At 44.7% G+C, this 19,839-nt stretch overlaps 1 protein-coding gene across 17 annotated transcripts in view; it reads left to right on the top strand.

Moving 5' to 3' along the window:
• APBB2 (amyloid beta precursor protein binding family B member 2) overlaps positions 1-19,839 on the top strand; it is a 382,829-nt gene that overhangs the window by 307,839 nt on the left and 55,151 nt on the right. For 16 of the 17 annotated variants that reach the window (XM_061419976.1, XM_061419963.1, XM_061419979.1 and 13 more), the window contains 2 exons: positions 3,288-3,434; positions 5,811-5,938. In XM_061419976.1, the coding sequence (XP_061275960.1) occupies positions 3,288-3,434; positions 5,811-5,938 (275 nt within the window). Of the gene's footprint in view, positions 1-3,287; positions 3,435-4,477; positions 4,695-5,810; positions 5,939-19,839 lie in introns of those variants that run through there. The other variant, XM_061419981.1, reaches the window with a different exon arrangement.

The following is a 19,839-nucleotide window of genomic DNA, read 5'->3' as shown; positions in this document are numbered from 1 at the left end:
ATTTGGTGAAGGTGGAAGAGATGAGATTTTCCATTATAAGCTGGTGCATAGCAAGATCAAAATGGCAGATGGAAGCAGGGAGATTGTGGCGTTGTGATTTTACTCACCAGGGACTACGTTCGGAACCAACAAAGAAAAGTTACTGAGCTGCACAGCGCCTGCAGGAAGCAGAAAATGAGTACTTGAAGGCATGGCCCTTGAAGTTGTGGGTCTTTTTTTTTTTTTTTTCTAATTTTATTTTATTTTTAAACTTTACATAATTGTATTAGTTTTGCCAAATATCAAAATGAATCTGCCACAGGTATATATGTGTTCCCCATCCCGAACCCTCCTCCCTCCTCCCTCCCCATACCATCCCTCTGGGCCGTCCCAGTGCACCAGCCCCAAGCATCCAGCATTGTGCATCGAACCTGGACTGGCAACTCGTTTCCTACATGATATTTTACATGTTTCATTGCCATTCTCCCAAATCTTCCCACCCTCTCCCTCTCCCACAGAGTCCATAAGACTATTCTATACATCAGTGTCTCTTTTGCTGTCTCGTACACCGGGTTATTGTTACCCTCTTTCTAAATTCCATATATATGCGTTAGTATACTGTATTTATGTTTTTCCTTCTGGCTTACTTCACTCTGTATAATAGGCTCCAGTTTCATCCACCTCATTAGAACTGATTCAAATGTATTCTTTTTAATGGCTGAGTAATACTCCATTGTGTATATGTACCACAGCTTTCTTATCCATTCATCTGCTGATGGACATCTAGGTTGCTTCCATGTCCTGGCTATTATAAACAGTGCTGCGATGAACATTGGGGTACACGTGTCTCTTTCCCTTCTGGTTTCCTCAGTGTGTATGCCCAGCAGTGGGATTGCTGGATCATAAGGCAGTTCTATTTCCAGTTTTTTAAGGAATCTCCACACTGTTCTCCATAGTGGCTGTACTAGTTTGCATTCCCACCAACAGTGTAAGAGGGTTCCCTTTTCTCCACACCCTCTCCAGCATTTATTATTTGTAGACTCTGGCACAAAGACAGAAATATTGATCAATGGAATAAAATAGAAAGCCCAGAGATAAATCCACGCACATATGGACACCTTATCTTTGACAAAGGAGGCAAGAATATACAATGGATTAAAGACAATCTCTTTAACAAGTGGTGCTGGGAAATCTGGTCAACCACTTGTAAAAGAATGAAACTGGACCACTTTCTAACACCATACACAAAAATAAACTCAAAATGGATTAAAGATCTAAACGTAAGACCAGAAACTATAAAACTCCTAGAGGAGAACATAGGCAAAACACTCTCCGACATACATCACAGCAGGATCCTCTATGACCCACCTCCCAGAATATCAGAAATAAAAGCAAAAATAAACAAATGGGACCTAATTAACCTTAAAAGCTTCTGCACATCAAAGGAAACTATTAGCAAGGTGAAAAGACAGCCTTCAGAATGGGAGAAAATAATAGCAAATGAAGCAACTGACAAACAACTAATCTCAAAAATATACAAGCAACTCCTACAGCTCAACTCCAGAAAAATAAACGACCCAATCAAAAAATGGGCCAAAGAACTAAATAGACATTTCTCCAAAGAAGACATACAGATGGCTAACAAACACATGAAAAGATGCTCAACATCACTCATTATCAGAGAAATGCAAATCAAAACCACTATGAGGTACCATTTCACCCCAGTCAGAAGTTGTGGGTCTTAATGAAATGTGGGGAGACGCGCTATGGTGTCCTCCTGCGGCATTTCTGACACGCCCACTTGCGGGAGTAGTTTGGTCTCAGGATAAAGGGAGCAGAGCCTCAGAGGGAGCAGCCCTGGCTCCTGTGGCATCTTCCTCCTGGGCAGTGTCTCTCCAACAGATGCACGTTCGCACATGAACTGTGAGGACCTCTCCCAGAACCTTTCCCCAGGACCCGGGGTCCTGAGTAGCTTTTACGGTTTTTGTAGCGATGACCTTCTCTTTTTGGTATTTCTGTAAGAGGCCTCATGGGCACCATCAGTGTGCGGGAGCTGTCCCATTCCACATGGGGTCCGCACCGGGTCCTAGGTACCTCGGTCCTTCCCTTCTAGGACCTGGGGATCCACATTCTGTTACCGTTTTCAGTATTTTGGTGGGATATTTTTTTGAGAAAGTGACTAACAATTCAGGAAGGACGCACCCCGTCTGGGTATAGGGGCTGAGACACAAGGAAGGTTAAACTAGACTGAATGTGGTCCCTCTGGGACACTTTGCTGCATTTCTTCATTTTGTTATGAAGTGCAGTTATGGGAACTTTAAAAGATGCTGAGAGTCAGCCTGTTGGCTCCACAGGAGTATGGCACCTTGTTTGCCCCTCCTGTCCTGGGAACGTGGTCCCTTCAATTGATGTGCAGCTCAGGAGGAGACCTGCATCATAGGTTGCCATGGGAGACTGCAGTTCCAGCCACCTGGTAACCCTGGCAGTTAACCGCTAGGTAGATGCTGTATCCAAATTGCCCTCATATGTCCCATGAACTTCTTTATAAATTTTTGGATTTTTTATTTGTTACAACATGCATATGATACTTTCCACATTAAAAAAACATTGAATACCTGAACTTTTAAAAAGAAGATGAGTATGATCTCAAATTGAATATCTCTAAATGATAAAAGAATAAATTAAATTTGTGCTCTAAGTTTTCTTACAGGTTCATTATTCTGTAGACTTTTCAGGATTTGGTGCTAATAACAAACACTGAGATTTGTTATGATGAATGCACACCCCCACCCTCTGTTTTCCTTCATTTCTGGATATTAGAGAATACATTTTGCCCCATTGCTATTAGAAACAAGTGCCAAACATGTATTTAATTCCTTCTCCCTTCTATTTTCTTTTCCTAGGTGCTTAACAAGTAACAAATCTCAGAGAGGTTACTCTTTGTGAGAACCCTCTGAGGTTCTTAATATTGAAAAATCCTGCCTGATACTAGATAAAAGATACTGATACTGCCAGATTCTAGAAAAAAGAGCTTACAAATGTTTAAACCCATTAGCCCTATCATTCTACTTCTAATAATTGGTTCTAAGAAAAAAACTGAACACACACACAGAAAAGTAGGCAAGAATATAGTTATTACTACATTTTTTAGTAGTGAAATATAGCCACAATTTTTCAACAATCGAGAATTATTAAATTAGATGCTTGAACACTTTATAGTCATTGAAGACACATTATGCACATTTTGTAGAGGATCTTAGGCTACCTGGGGCCAGTAGGTAATCTCCGGTTCTCTGATTTTCTCCTAGTGTTTCGCTGTGCGCTCTCTGGGGTGGGTGGAAATGGCAGAGGAGGACCTCGCTCCTGGCAAGAGTAGTGTTGCCGTCAACAACTGCATCAGGCAGCTTTCCTACTGCAAAAACGACATCCGAGATACAGTTGGCATTTGGGGAGAGGTAAGTTACAGGTGAAAATAATTAATGTCAGACTTGCTTGCAGTCCCGCTGTGCCTCATGAAACCCCAGAGCCCCAAGAGCCGAGAGACACAGTGCTGAGGAGCACTGAAGGTTTTTATTGGGTACCAGGGGTGTTCCACACTCGGCAGTGGTCCCTGGTTGAGTCCTGTGATACGGAGATTGTTGGTAGGATTGACTGATGAAGATGGCTTTGTTGCCTTTGTGAGGACCTGAATCAATCCCAAGGAAATGCTGTGTGTGTGTGTGTGTGTGTGTGTGTGTGTGGCGGGGAGGGGCGGGGTGGATTTGATCTCCCAGTGGGTGGAAATTACGCTGGGGGCCACTCCCCACTGGGTCTGGCTGCAGATTTCTTTGAGGTTACGGCTAATGACCCAGTTCCTGGTGGGAAAGAACAGAGAGAGGGAAAAGGCACCAAAAATTCCCAGTCAGCTCTCAGTTATCCCAAAGCAGGTCACCTGGTTGGCCCCCGGGGGCCGTAGGACCTGCCCTGCTCACGGGGCCCCAGCTCCTCAGGACTCTCTGATCACGCAGCTCCTGAGCACGTGGCAGCCCTCAGCTGAAAGCGGGAAGAAGGGAGCCTGGCCTTCACTGGGGGGACAGGCTGGGGAACTGCAACCCTCCCCCATAGCTTGGCTCATTCTCCTGGCTCTGCCAACCATTGCTTAGCTGCTCACCAGCTACCCAGCCTCCATGAGGTGCTGGGAGACAGAATCTCTCCAGGACCTGCACCTCAATCATGATTAATCTACAGATTGGTTAATTAGCAGCTAGCTCTTTACTCAGGGTCTGGACACGACTGTGACTTGACGTGTCCATAGAAAAAACCCTGCCCACAGCAAGCCTTGTGAGCTGCAGTTCCCAACAGAGACACTGGGAGGCGCTTCAGGTCTGAGGCGGCCTGCTGTCTGTTGCTCCAGGCTGTGTAGGGTCTCTACAACAGCCTGCACAAGTTTTGTTTTCTGCCAGTGCTCTTGCCTGGAAGTGGCTCTCTTCCCGTTTCGGGAGATTTCAAATCATCCTGGATCTCAGTTGTAGATGCTTGACGAGCAGAGGCATTGCAACACCCATGTCTGCCACCTCAGCAACAGAGCTTATGTTCACTCTGAGAACTTGTGATGGGATATCATTCTTAAAACCCAGACCGAGGAGCAGTTTATCTGTCCTGCTTTGGAATTTGAAGATCGGCCAAGAAGCCTCACCATTCTGCCCCGCTAGACCATCCTGGTGGAGAAGAAAATGGTAACCCACTCCAGGATTCTTGCCTGGAGAATCCCCATGGACAGAGGAGCCTGGCAGGCTACAGTCCAGGGGGTCACAAAGAGTTGGACACGACTGAAACGACTTAGCATCGCATAGCGAAGCATAGACCTCCCTGGCATCCACACCACAGCATCTGGGCTGACTGTGACCTTCAGTGGACACAGCCTTTCCATCAGACAGCAAACATTTAATAATTTCTTAAAATGCCTGAGGGTTTGCAAGGAGAATGAAGTTGGATAGGCTAGCGTTCCTGCCCTCAAAGAGCCGTTAATATGTGGGGAGACAGGAGACCAGAGCCTAAACAGTGATGCTGGAAACCTCCTCCTCCCCAGTATTGGTCTTATTGCAGCACCCCCCCGCCCCGTGGCTAAAGGCATCTCGGCCTCTGTGTCAGATCATGAGCAAGTCACTTAACCCGTAGGCCTCAGTTTCCCCATCTGCTAATTGGAGATAATAACAAACCAAGCTCTGAGGCAAGTGAGCCCATTCACGAGCCAAGGAGCCTGAAGCGTGTGCTGTAATATCTGAGATGTCATAAAGGCACATCAGCATTAGCTACTGAAGCACCGAGAAGTGGCACACAGCTGTGCCTGCTATTTACCGGGCAAATCACACAGATCAGAGGTGGTGTACAAACCGAGAAGAGACAGCCCTTGTTGTGCGTCCAGGAAGGCCATCACAGGGATGGCTGGTAGGGTCTGGGCAGAAGGCAAGGAATGGGGACAGAGGGGTTACGAGAGGCTGGCCAACCTGGAGTTAGTAAGAGACCAAATTCTCCAGGGAACCTGCCATTAGCCTTTTTTCTTAGAGTAAAGATTCAAAGTGTAAATAATTAAAAATAAGAGCCAGCTCGAAAGCAGGCTAGGGACACATTTCAGAGGATTTGGAGAAGGAGAGAGAATTTGGGCATGTGAGGGGAAGATGAAGGATTTATAAATATTTTAATCAGGAGAGGATGTTTCTCCCTTAAAAAACAAAGTTCAGACCCAGGGGGCGATATTTTGATCATTGAAGCGACATCCCTGGGTAGCCACAAATGTCCTGAGGATGCATAGTTTTGTGCAGAAGGTAAGCGGTCTTCTCATTGAATCCCAGGGGAAGGACATGTACCTGGTCCTGGAGAACGACACGCTGAGCCTGGTGGACCCCATGGACCGCAGCGTGCTCCACGCTCAGCCCATCGTCAGCATCCGCGTGTGGGGCGTGGGCCGCGACAACGGCCGGTGAGTGCCCCACGTGTCCTCTGTCACCGCGCCAGGTGGCCCGGTTTTAGCTTAGTGCCAAGGTGGAGCCTTGCTGTTACTGCATGTCACTGACTATGAAACTGGACAGTGAACTCTCTGCAGAAATGTAAAAAATGAAAGCACATCTCTATCCCAGCCTCATAAACCAAGCTACTTCCGTTTCCGGTTTCTGTCCCTCAGACCTTTTTCAGCCCTGGACCCTGCCTCTGGTTCTGCATGTTTCTCCACCCACCCATCCCATATAAGTTCTTAGCTCATCCAGACTCTCGGAACTCTCACCTTTTTTTTGCCTCTTCTCTGCAGTCTGTTTTAGAGTAGAGTCTCAGCTATTTCAGATGCTCTGCTATTGGTATTTTCTTCGTAGAGGGCTTGTTGGAAGGGAGGGGTTGAACAGCCTCTAATCACAAGCTTTATTTTTTTTAATTATTTTATTGAAGTATGGTTGATTTATAATGATATGTTAATTTCTGCTATACAGCAGAGTGATTCAGTTACACGTGTGTGTATATATATATATTCTTTTTCATATTCGTTTCCACTATGATTTATCACAGGATATCAAATATAGCTATACAGTAGAACCTTGTTGATCACGAGCTTTAGGTCATTAACTCATGCTCATCAGGAACTTCTGGAGTTTGAAGTTGGCTGAACATTTTTAACATTTGAAATGTCAGGTCCTACCAACATTCCATTCAGTGTGTATTTTTCGAAATTCTACTGAATGTTTGTCATTTCCAGCAAGTACTTCTTAGATGTGTTGTGAATCTTTTTGGTCTCCAGAGTGACTGGAAACAGGGAAGTTCTGGTTTTCAAGTACATGTTCTAAGTAATAAAGTGGCAGGTATCACAGACATCAGAATTTGATACTTTTTTAAGTAATCGGGCTGCATGAAATGCATCTAACTCTTGAATTATAATTAATCTTTGGCAACTCTCAAGGTGCCCAAAGATCTCCTAGCATTTAGGGATGAGCTGTAGTATGATTTATTACTTTGTTGAAAATGGACAAGAGCATTGCGGAAGCTGGTGAAATCCCAGATGACAGAGATGGCTCTCTCGAGCCTGTGACTCCATTCCTGGGTTTTCTGGTTTATTGGGTTGTGTGGTCCTCTAGGGGGTTCAGCCTTGGCTTCACCCAGCCTCGGGCAGTAGCAAATTCAATAGTGTTTTGATTCAGTTCCAAATGCTAAGCCTGAAAGGAAAATGGATAAGCATTCATCAAAGAACAAGCATTTTTGCTGGAACCAGACGTAGAAATGGTTGCAAAAGAGAGAGGTGGAGTGTCCTTTGATGGCTGATTGGATAAACCTCCCTGGGAGCACAGCTGTATCTCTGAGCTTTTGTAACAGTGATGAACAGTGACAGCTGTACCAGGTGCTTTGAAGGGAGTAAGTAGCTAGCTTATGCATCTGCACCTGTCATTCACTTGCGTGGGAGAGCTGGAGCGCTGAAATTAAAGGAAAAGACATGATGATGTCTGTACATATTTTAAAACGTTTAGCCTTGATGGAAGAGTGTAAGATGCTTGATCCTTCCCTCCTTCCTATCCTCCATGTTTGTTTTTAAGACGGGAGCCGAGGTGAAGATCAGTATATGCATGTCCAACTGGATGGGGTTGTGTTTTCTTAAGGTTAGCTTGTGAGTGGATTTCATCAATGAGGTTTTCAGGTCACCCCAGTTCTTTAAAGTAAGGCCAAATGCTCTCCATTCAGGGTGAAAAATATGATTCAAATTCCAGTGGACAAAATTATTCAAGCCCTGAGCTCAGTTTCCCTTATGTGTGAAATGGGGATGATAACAAGGACCACAAAGCATGTGTATGTTTATGCCTGTGTGTATGTATAGTAATTGGCAGGGTGATGGGGATATAGAAAATGCTTAATGCATGTTAGCTTCGATTTATTAAAGCAACATCCACTTGAAGAGACAGCTAATTACATGGTTTCCTTTCAAACAGAGGGTGAGGGAGGGATCAGACCTCAGGGAGGTTTTGAGTACAGTTTATCATTTGGTAACAGAGGACCAGAGGCTGTTCTAGAGGCTGTGTTCAGTTGTCCTACAGAGTGGAAAGAACTACCCACCCCTCCACTGCACCCCACTTAGCAGCCACTGCACCCAATGATATCAGTATAAGTCAGGTTACCTTGCCTTGGTTATGTTTCTGAAATGTGCACTGGGTTACTTGTGTTTTTTAAACCCCTTCTTGTTCTTACTCAATGTTAGCAGGTAAGTGTAATTTAGAAATACACGGAGGGTTCCACATTAGCTTTCAGGACCTCAGGAAGCTCCTGCATTGGCTGGGGGCCCTTGAGCTGGGCTGCTTCTGGAAGCAGTAAATTAAAAATATGTCTGTCAGTGAAAGTTTCAGTTTCTCCCCAGTGCAGTTTTCATTCTCTGAAAGAAGGGACCTTTGTATTCCTGATTTTTTTTTTTTTTTAAAGATACTTGGTTTTGCTTTTGATTCCTTTTTTCTTTTTTTCCTTTACAGCAATTTACAAGAGCAAATTCAATTTGTAATGCTGCGAAGGGACTTACACTTTGCATGAATAAAACATAAAAGTGTTTCATTTTGCTTGCAAAAACAAGTCCATTTTGAATTCTCTTTTGTAACTTCCCTTGCTGAGAAAATGGAATCTCTTAGGGGATTTCTTGATGTGGTTAAAATGAATATGAAAAGTATGTATACCAGAGGCATGAAGGGCAGATTCTTGTGAAATTCTGAGTGCTTCACTGAGCCATGTAATTTCAGAGTTTATAAAGTTATTTGGGGTTTAGCATTTTCTTAAGGTTTTCAAGTGGGTTTGGTTTGTTCTGCAGAAATTCCTTATGGAGGAAGTTTACTTTGGATAGGGAGGTGATCCAGCTGTGACACCCCCTACTAATCCCCCAGGTTGATTCAGAGAAGCCTCTTATTATGATTAGCTAAGAAGTCTCCTTGGCGCCAGAGGCTGATTCCCTGTGGGGTGTCAGTGGTTGCTGGACAGAACTGAAGTTTTTGTCTTGTTCTTGAGACTCAACGCCAGCCTTAATTATGGTGCTTCTTAGAGTCCATTTGCATTATGCTGCCGTATGCTCACTCAGTCATGTCCAATTCTTTGCTACCCCATGGACTATAGCCCACCAGACTCCTTTGTCCATGGTATTTCCCAGGCAAGAATACTGGAGTGGGTTGCCATTTCCTTCTCCAGGGGATCTTCCTGACCCAGGGATTGAACCCATACCTCTTTATGTCTCCTGTATTGGCAGGCAGATTCTTTGCCACTGGTATCACCCGGGAAGCATGATTACTAGGCAAAGGGAGGCCACCCTCCTCTTTCTTGACTGTTCTGTACTTTTCGTTCTTTTTGATCACAGTGAAGTAAATGTTAAGGCTCCCAGAGGCGCAGAGTGGGGAAAGGGGTTTCGTAAAGAGCCCTGCATTTCCAATCAGAATTGGAACTGCAGCCCCAGGGAGCACTCAGATTGACCCACTCCTGTGGGAGGCTGTCGTGTGTGCCGGTGGCACTGAGTTGTAGAGCTGGCATTTTGCCTCCAGGGACTGGAGCAGGCGACCACAGTGGCACCTCGCATCTTGTTTCTGTGGACCTACAGGCTTCTCTTCCAAGGATGGGTTGGGAGGGACTTTACAACAATTTCAGGGGCTCTGCCAATCCTGGCCACAGCTCTCTTGTTTACTCACTGGGCCCTGGGAGAAAGCACGCTCCTCATTCTTGTAAAGAGGTATCAGCAGCAAGGAGACATGACTTCTGAACACAGGAGACTTGAGAGAGGGACTCTCTCTGCCTCTTGTGGCAGGTCTAGGAAGGGGCGCACAGATCCTCTGGGTGTTGCCAATAGTCTGCTATTCCGGTTTGTTTCCCATGAGAAAGGAAAGTGGTATAGTTGCAGGGTTTCAGACCCCATAAGTGGGATTTTCCAGGTCAGTGTAGCATGGAGCACTAATCAGGTCAGATGCTCATAGACTTCCCTTAAAATGAGGGGGGAAAAAAAACTCTAGGGTCAGTTGGAAGAGTGTGTTAAACCAAGTGTAACAAGCCCCTTTGCTCCAGACCCTCTCACAGGTTCTCCTGTGCTGATGTGGACTAGAACTCTTTTCTTCATGTAAATGTGATCACATGGAACACACTTTAGGAAATACTGCTCTGGTCAATAAACTTGTTAATTTAAATTAGTGGCAATACTAGGTTGCTATTTTGTCTTTAGAAAGAATTGGAATTCCTTGTAATAAATAACCATTATAAGTGGAGACCCCCACTGGGCCTGCTCTAAGGAAATAAAATTCCTTCCTAATTAACAGCAACCCTCATAGCCATTGTGCACAAGTACTTTTTAAAAGCGCTTTCTTCTGCAGGTTGAATCTTGGCCCTGAGATACTGTTTGTGCTTATAGTTTGTATAGCAGAGCGTCTCTTCTGAGAACGTGTTTTATGCATCTCTTTTTGATGAACAATTTTTACCTTGTGATAGATTATTCATAAGTTTTCAAATGTTTATCTTGGGCTTAACTGATTTAGTTAAGATCTCGGGGAACTTTTACCTAAATAACATAGTAAGTCTCAAGTGCACTGAGTAATTTTTTTTTTTTTTTCTCATTTTCTCTTCTCTTGGGATATTCCCAACTGGTTTTATCCACCACACTCCTGGTTTACGTTGCTTTAGAAGTCTCACCACACAGAGTTCATGCTTTTGTTTTCCTGCCAGTGTTGTTTTGTGTTGATTCTTGTGAAAAATGCTACTTAATTTCGGGACTTGGGGTGGGGGCTGATGCATGGGGCATCCTGACTGTAAACTAGTTAAAATATGTCAAACTGTAACTTACAGGCTTTTAAATGTAAAAGATGGCTGAGTAGCCAGTGTCTTTAAACCCTTTTATTTTAGGGATTAACTGAGATCAGAGAGTGTGATTTGCCTTAAGTGACCCAGCTAACTAGGCAAAGACAGACTCCTGGGAACTGTCCTCTGTCCAAGGAGGAGCTCCTCCGTTAATCCTGACAAGACATATGGATGAGCCAAAGTAACCTGGGGTCAGCAGGGAGACCAAGAACTCCACAATCTAGGCCTGGTCCCTTTCCTTAATGAGATAAAACCAGGGGTGTGAATTAACAGTAGAGGCCCCCGAGCTAAAAGTGTCTTTCCATCTTTAACGGATTATTTTAAAAAGGAAAGGTTAAAAAACAATGAGACTCAAATGCAGTGGCCCAATATGGCCTGGTTCTTTACAGAAAGAGTGTTGAAGTAATAATGCATTCATCATTACTGAATCAGGCAGTCATTGTGACTTCTGAAGGAAGTCTGTGGAAACAGGAAGTCCTGTTCTGCTGTCCGGTGTCTTCCTAGTCTGACTGGCCAAGGGACTTGTCTCTTAAGTTGACGGCGACCTGGAACCCTCGCACATCATGTTACGCCCACATTCTCGTCACATCCCTTTGGCCCCATGCCACTACAAAGGATTCTGGGAAATGGAGTCCCTAGCTGGGCCAACAGTTGCCAAGTCAATACCACTATCACCAAAGAAGAGGTGAAACAAGCGGGCTTCTGACAGTCTGGAAACGATTCCGTGTTCCCAGCCTGTGACCTATTGCTTCCTATGCCAGTTATTGGGCCGCTGTCCCTGAGCTCCAAACCCACTGTTCTCTGCTTGCTTTGTGAGGCTGGAGCCAGGACTCTGCAGACCACACTTCTGCTTCTCTGGTTTGCTGCTGTTACGTTAGGTTCAGACTTGACAGGACTGTGTGGCTGGAGGGAGGGAGGGACTTACTTCCTGCGGTGAGCTTCATCCTGGAACAGGATTTTTATCTCTGTGCATCAGTTATGACACAGTTTTCCCAATACAGAAATGCAGAACCACCAGCACAACTGGCTTAGGCACCCCCTTTAAAGGTCCGGGTCCCTGGTCCTGCTTCAAGTCTAGAGACACCAGCCCAGCATACCACCTCCTCCGTGTCAGAGGTTTTGCTCCATGGGGCTTCTCCAAACTTGTGGGTTTTACTAGTTCCAACCTCTGCCCTCTGCTCTCTCCACCCTCCAGGTCACAGCCCCCTCTTGCAGTGGCTGCCTTCATGATAACTTCTTCCTATTCCCCTTTTATTTTGTAGTTACCATTCTTTATATGATCTTCTCTCTCTGTTCCAATAACTGACGTGGTTCCGGTCTCCTGCCTCTACTCTCTGTTGTTGACCCTTAAATTGAATTAGCCCTGACTGCAGGAGGCGGTGTGGAAGGCGTGTCTGCCAAGAAGAGGGCTTTCAGGCGACCAAGTTGAGTGCAGCTATTCTTTCTGTCCAGCCTTGCACACTGTGGGTGCCAAGGAAACATCCTTTCTAAATTGGTAGAAGTTGTCAGTGATAAAGGGCAGTTCTGTTTTAGGATTTTAGAAATAATGGGCCTCTTGGTTTCTGAGCTAATCAGAAAGTTACCTCTATTTTCACTTTGCCATTGTTTCTTTTCCTAGGGGTGATGGAGGGAGGCGGGTCCTCACGGGGAGGATGGAAAGCCTCCTAATGACAAGTAGTCAGAGGGTTCTCTGAGCCAGCCCGTAATGAAAGATTGATGGAATTGCAAGATCTGCTGATAAAAGTTTAATCTAAGGTATATGCTGTCTTGCCTCAGGGAGAAAAGTCTTCAGGGAGACAGCAGTAATTCTCTCCCTTTGCTCCAATATTATCTTGACCTCTAGAGTTAATTTCTTTTTAATGCAGACACAGAGTAAGCAGAGGCATCGGGATTTACTTGACCATTCTGCCGACTTACACCTTGGTTGTATTTTATCTCTATGAAAGTGGCCTCCTTGCCTTCTATTAATCATGCCAGGATGCTAGCTAATACTTTCAGTCTAGAATAACCTTTACGGAAAGACACAGTAAGTGATTGTCTAAGACGTCCCTCAGAGGAGTATGTGGAGGGTGTTTGCAAGCCGATCCATCTTGGTGTTGCTGTCCCTGTTGGTGGATGTATGAAAGACAACAATTTCTTCTGAGAAATGCATCTTCTGTTTTGATAACTGGTCCACTGTTTCTCATAAGCATATTTCAGCACCAGGCAGTGAAATGTTGGGGCTTGAGGCTATCATGTCAAAAGGAAGCAAAAAATTGTGATGATGATCCCTGAGCAACTTCCATCTCTCACACTTCCCCTGACTCCCAAGTCAGATGAGGGATGGCCGTTTCTGGATGCAGCAGAGGGGTGATCCATCATGCTAGGCTCCAGTGATTCACTGTCAGTCTGCAAAGTGCCACAATCTTCTTGGAACACTGGAGCCTTCCAAAACCAGAAGGCAGTATAGTATCAGTGATGACGTAGCCTAACGACCCACACCAACCTGGATTCACGTCTTAGCAGGAAACGTAACTGTTGTAACCCAGAGTGTCACTCAGTTATTGGACTGTTGTATGTACTTAAAAAATGATTGTTTGATAAGCCGCTAAAAGCCTTATGTTACCACAGATGAATAAGCAGTCACTGCTTTCATACACAAATCATCACCTCGAACTCTTACACTTAAATGTAATCATCTCAGATTTTGGGCTTCACGGTGCATACAATGATTGAGGGTATAATGCAACTCCTTTATTTTCTTGGGCTCCAAAATCACTGCAGCCATAAAATTAAGACACTTGCTCCTTGGAAGAAAAGCTATGACAAACCTAGACAGAATATTACAAAAGCAGAGACATTACTTCACCAATGAAGGTCTGTATAGTCAGAGCTATCGTTTTTCCAGTAGTCATGTATGGATGTGAGAGTTGGACCATAAAGAAGGCTGAACGCCAAAGAATTGATGCTTATGAACTGTTGTGTTGGAGAAGAGTCTTGAGAGTCCCTTGGACTATAAGGAAATCCAACCAGTCAATCCTGAATTCATCAATCAATCAAGGAAATCACTCCTGCATATTCATTAGAAGGACTTGATGCTGAAACAGAAGCTCCAATACTTTGGCTGCCTGATGCAAAGAGGCGACTCATTAGAAAAGACCTTGAAACTGGGAAAGACTGAAGGCAGGAGGAGAAGGGGACGACAGAGGACGAGATGGTTGGATGGCATCACTGACTCAATGGACATGAGTTTGAGTAAGCGCCAGGAGATGGTGAAGGACAGGGAAGCCTGGTGTGCTCAGTCCATGGGGTTGCAAAGTCGGATACGACTGGGCAACTGAACAACAACAAATGATTCATTTCTACTCACAGAACCACTTCTGACAGCAAACATGTCCGTGTTCCACACCAAACAACTCTCCAGGTCTCTGCCAACAGTAACTAAGTGTCCTGCAATGTAACTCAATTCCAACACTATCAGGAGTTAGCCCAGACCCCCAGGCTGAAGGCTCAGTCCCCACAAGACTGCCCCCACTTCAGTCACAAGTCCAGGCCACCCCCACATCTGCCAGAGCAGCTGTAAATCAGAGGCTCCCAGGGAGGTTTCTCCATTGGTTCAGTGATTTGCTAGAACAGTTTACAGAACTCAGGAAAACACTACTTACTGTTACCAGTTTCCTATAATGGATACAAATAAACAGCCAGAAGAAGTACATAGGGTGAGGTTCAAAAGGGTTATGAGCTTCTGTCCTCATGGAGTCTGTGGGTATATCACCATCCTGGCACCTGGATGTGTTCACCCCCAACCCCCAAAATTATCCCGACCCGATTGTTCAGGAGTTTTATGGAGGTTGCCTTACTCAGGCTGATTGATGAAATCATGGGCTCTTGGTGATTAGCTCGATCTCCAGGCCCTCTCACCTCCCTGGAAGTTGGGGTAAAACTGTAAATCTCTACCCTTTAATCACAGTGTGGTTTTTCTGGCACCAGCCTCCATCCTGAAGCTATGTAGGGGACCTCCAGACATCTCATTCGTGTACAGAAAAATCTGCTTGTCACTCTGCATGTTTCAAGGGTTTTACAAGCTCTTGTGTCAGAAACCAGGGACTAAGACCAACTATTATTACAAAAGGCACTCCTACCACTCAGGAAATTACAAGGGTTTTAGGAGTTTTGTGGCAGGACAAAAACTAATATATATTTCTTATTATATTATAATATCACAGTGTACAGTTGGTCACTGGAGAAGACAAATTTGAGGACATTAGGTGGAATTCAAAAGTGTCTCACTGTATATAATTATGTCAAGATTTTGAGAGCTAGGGTGATCAAGAGAAGGAATACTGGAGTAGGAATCCCACTGTTTGCAATTTCATAATAATCATGTTCTTCCCTCGCACTGGTACTGGGGGCACTTAGCATCCTAGCCTGTCCATCTGCAGTGGGGATCATTGCTGGAATGGCAGAGATGTGGAGGTGCCTTCATAGGACTGCCAGGCATTGTCCCCAGGGGCAGTACTTTTACTGAGGATGTAATATTTTCCAGTAGTCATGTACAGATGTGAGAGTTGGACCATAAAGAAGATTGAGTGCCAAAGAATTGATGCTTTGGAATTGTAGTGCAGGAGAAGACTCTTGAGAGTCCCTTGAACAGCAAGGAGAACAAACCAATGAATCCTAAAGGAAATCAACTCTGAATACTCATTGGAAGGACCGATGCTGAAGCTGAAGCTCCAATATTTTGGCCACTTGATGCAAAGAACCAACTCACTGGAAAATACCCTGATGCTGGGAAAGATTGAGGACAGAAGGAAAAGGGGGTGACAGAGAATGAGATGGTTGGATGGCATCACCAACTCAATGGACATGAGTTTGAGCAAGCTCTGGGAGATGCTAAAGGACAGGGAGACCTGGCCTGCAACAGTCCATTGGGTCATAAAGAGTCAGACATGACTTAGCAACTGAATAACAATATTTCCTTAAAGTATTACCCTGGGTCAATCATAACAGATTATAAAAATCAGTAGAAACTTTAAAACATAGGATGTTGGCATGATTTTGTCTTTGACTTTAAATATCTAAAACTCTTCTGTTATTGGTTCCTTGTGAGTCTTGACTTGATGAGATGATGACTCTTCAAGGGCTAATACTAATGTTTAGAATCTCCTGGCCCCCTGCCACAACCAAGTGGCTTAGTGTGTCCCTAACCCTCTTATTAAACTAGACTTGATGCTTACATATCACTGCTGTGAATTAAAGCCTGGCAATGAATTGCATATGTGAGAGTTATTTTTTTAATAGAGAAAGGTGAGAATTTGTAAAAATTATCTTGTAATGAAAGTTCAGTCCAGTCACTTGGTCTCCATGACTTCCACCCTTCCTTCCGGCATGAAGGCATGTTCATGCCTGGGTTGGCATGAGTCACACCAGCTGCCACTGGGGTCCATGCTTCTCTTCTCCAGTTTGCTTGCCTCTCTCCTTCGGCAAGACAACAACCGAGTTATGCTCCCTTCTTTATTAATATGTTTGCTGCTTTTCCTCTTAGCAGCACCTGTGGGCTCCAGCACTGCATCTCCTGTTGCTTAATTATACCTTCAACTGGGAATCTTCTTTTCCAGGCAGTTCCCAAAGAGTGCTCTTGGAACTACTCTTTAGAAAAAGGAAGAGAAGGAAGGAAATAAAAAATAAGAATTAAGAAATGGAAGTCAGGTCCTCAAACAAGGACTCGTTTCTGAAGATAAAGTCCTGGGAGCAGAGTCAGGCAGGCATGGTTTCAGTGGCCACAGATTAGAAGTACCAGATTAGAAAGTGAAAGTGAAGTCGCTCAGTTGTGTCCGACTCTTTGCAACCCCATGGACTGTAGCCTACCAGGCTCCTCCGTCCATGGGATTTTCCAGGCAAGAGTACTGGAGTGGGGTGCCATTGCCTTCTCCAGATTAGACTTGGGCCAAATAAAAATACATGAGCCAAAGAGTTCATTTTTAGTGGAAAGGGTAAATCTTGAGAAACCCAGGAAGAATCATTTGGATTATAAATAAAGGAACACAGAGGCAGTGACAGGCTCATCTGGCACCATTCACATATCCAGCAAAGTTGAGTGGAATGGGGAGGGAGTGGGGAGTAAGAAAAAGAAAACCTAGGAAAGTCTGTTATTTTGCCTGGTATTTTACACCAGAAACATGCCAAAGGGGAAGAAGAGTCTGAAAATTCTGGGGTGGGATAGGGGGAGTAGGGGTGCAAAATTACAGCCTCTGCAGGAGCCCAGGGTTGCAGGAGGCCGAGTTCAGGGCTTGCTGGCAAACAGAGCAGTCAGGTACTGGGGCAGGGGACTGGCCATGCACAGAAGGCCACCATTCTCTGAAGGCAGTGCCTTGCGCTTATAGTTGCTTCTCTAGGCCCTGTCTTGCCAAGTCTGCCTCTTTGGATGAGTGGCTCCAGCTGCATTTTCAAGGGCTCCTCTTTTCATGCACAGAGCACCCTGGCCCATTAGAGATCCACATTCAGGCAGGACTCAGGCACCCAGGCCCTGGATCCTGGACCACCCAGCTGAGAGCAGGGCAGGTCATGGTAGAGTGGAGGGTCCCTTTGTGGCTGGAAAATTGTGGCCCCTGCCTCTTGATCCCTAAATCTTTTCTTGGCACCCCCCTAAGGGAGTACTCCTATGTATAAATTTATTGGAAACAAAGCCAGAAAAATCTAAGTCTCAGTTATTAGCCCAGTAGAACCAAATGTTTTTACGAAGGCACTGAAAGCAGGTCAGTCCCAGGAGACAGACTACATAGGGAACGACAGCCTGTGGGGCGGGGTCAGCTGTGCAGGAATTTTACAGACGGCACCAGTTGTTTGATTACCAAAGCTGTGCAATGGGTATTTGGCTCAGACTGAAAGTATCTGATTCTCCCTGGCCCTGATCCGTCAGCAGCCCTCCCACCCTTCAGTGTTTGAACATAACTGGAATGGGGATTGGGATAATGATGAGAGAGCACCAGTCATTCCTAAATCTGTAAGCATCTGTCTGAGTTCTAGTGAATTCATCCACCTTATGAAAGAAGCTTCTCTCCTTCCTGCAAACCATGAGGCTGTAGATAGCGGTGTGTGCATAGCGCCTCCTTGGCCAACCTATAGCCAGGTCACGTTTGCCCTCAGTCCACTGTGGTTCATGGCTCTGCTGTCTAATCAGCTGCACAGCCAACAACTTACTGCCCCCACCAACATGTAGGGAGTGGTCAGGCGCTAAGGATTCTGTCCCTCCCCCCGGCATGGTGGCCAAGTGCACAGGTCCAGCTGCGCTGAATTGTGCCCTCGCCCTGCACTTCCCTTCCCTTATCTGCTGTCCTTTCCCGCTTGCCCACTTTCTCCTCATGTAGCCTTTATGTTTCCTTGGATTGAACCGGCCATTCCCTCCTCCAGGGCATAACCCAACCCAATGGGAACTTAAATCCCAGCATCTCTGAAGGGAGCCTTATTTAACTTGATGATTATGTCTGTGTGTGTTCACTCACATGAAAATAAATTTTGCAAGGAGAATTAGATTTTTTTTTATTTGCTGTGTGAGCCCCCACATTCTTTGTAGCCATCTGTTTTTTGTGTCATTGGCTTTCAAGCTATTTTGTCCTAACCCGTAAGAAACATAGTTTATGACACGATCTAGTTTTTCCCCTCCCTGCCTTCCCTTTATTCACACAAAAATTGCACACAACAATACTTATCTTTGCAGTGTGTTCTGTTCCTTGATTTTTTTTTTTCTTTGCTACACTCTATTTAACTTTTTGAATGCTGCTTTTACCCTAATTGATTATGGTCTGAATTACACTGATCTTTGGTTACCTTTTCCAAAAAGTCCTTGAACTGACCACTCTACCAGCCTACTACCTGGTGTTTAAATTTAAAAAGATTGCATAAACAAATAATTTGGGGAAACATCTTATTCTCAGAGAGCCCGGAATACACAGCTTACCTGTTTAAGGCTCTAAGCTCTCCTCTGTGCATGCTCAGTTATGTCTGACTCTTTAGGACTCCATGGGCTGTCACCCACCAGGCTCCTCTGTCCATGGGATTCTCTAGGCAAGAATACTGGAGTAGGTTGCCATTTCCTTCTCCAGATCTTCCCCATGTCTCCTGCATGTCCTGCATTCGTAGCCAAATTCTTTACCATTGAACCATTGGGCTTCCCAAGCTGTCCTGCGCTTAACACTTTGTGAGCCTAAAACACATTATTTGCTTCCTACCAACGAACTTCAGGAAATCAGCAGCATTTCTGGGGCCCACCAGATTAGAAAACACTGCAGTGCACTGATTGAGAGACTCTGAATGATGACTGTCTATCACAGTCTGTCATCACAGATCTCTGTTTTAGATTTTCATTTGCCTAGCACTGCACTCCCCATGCCTGCACTGAGCAGTGTGGTATTGTCAGAAGCACAGCTTTCGGTGCAGTCAGTGGATTCTCCTTGAAGAATTTAGTTAACCAGGGCACTCAAAGCCGGTGCATTGGGACAACCCAGAGGGATGGGATGGGGAGGGAGGTGGAGGGGGGTTTGGATGGGGGACACGTGTACACCTGTGGCTGATTCATGTCAATGTATGGCAAAAACCACCACAATATTGTAACGTAATTAGCCTCCAATTAAATAAATTTTAAAAGAATTTGGTTTGTGGTGCAAATTGCATAATTAGTCATGTTTCTCTCTTTGCCAGGAAGTTTCAAGTTAAAGCAAACTCTCAGTTGCAGTAATATTACATTGAACCATATGACTGCCTTTTTTGAGGATCTGAGATGGTTGGATGTAGTTCAAATTAATATTTAGCCTAACCGATTTATAGAATCACTTCCTTCTTCCATTTGGTTTTAAATCTTATTCTAATTTAAGAGCCTGCTAGAATATGTGTCTTCTGTTGTAAACCACTTTATTCTTTTGGAAAGCAAATGGATATAAATTTTAATAAGTAAATAGAGTCCAGCTGTAATGTCCCATTAACCAATAGAGTGTTTAAAATACAGATTTTTTCCTGATTTCCCTATTATTCAGTAGTTGGTAAATGCTGTGGATTCTGCAATGAGGAGTA

Source organism: Bos javanicus, chromosome 6 (genome assembly GCF_032452875.1).
Source record: "Bos javanicus breed banteng chromosome 6, ARS-OSU_banteng_1.0, whole genome shotgun sequence".
In the NCBI taxonomy this organism is placed as follows: domain Eukaryota; kingdom Metazoa; phylum Chordata; class Mammalia; order Artiodactyla; family Bovidae; genus Bos; species Bos javanicus.
The sequence above is the reverse complement of the archived record's forward strand: the minus strand, read 5'-3'. Positions and strand labels throughout refer to the sequence as shown.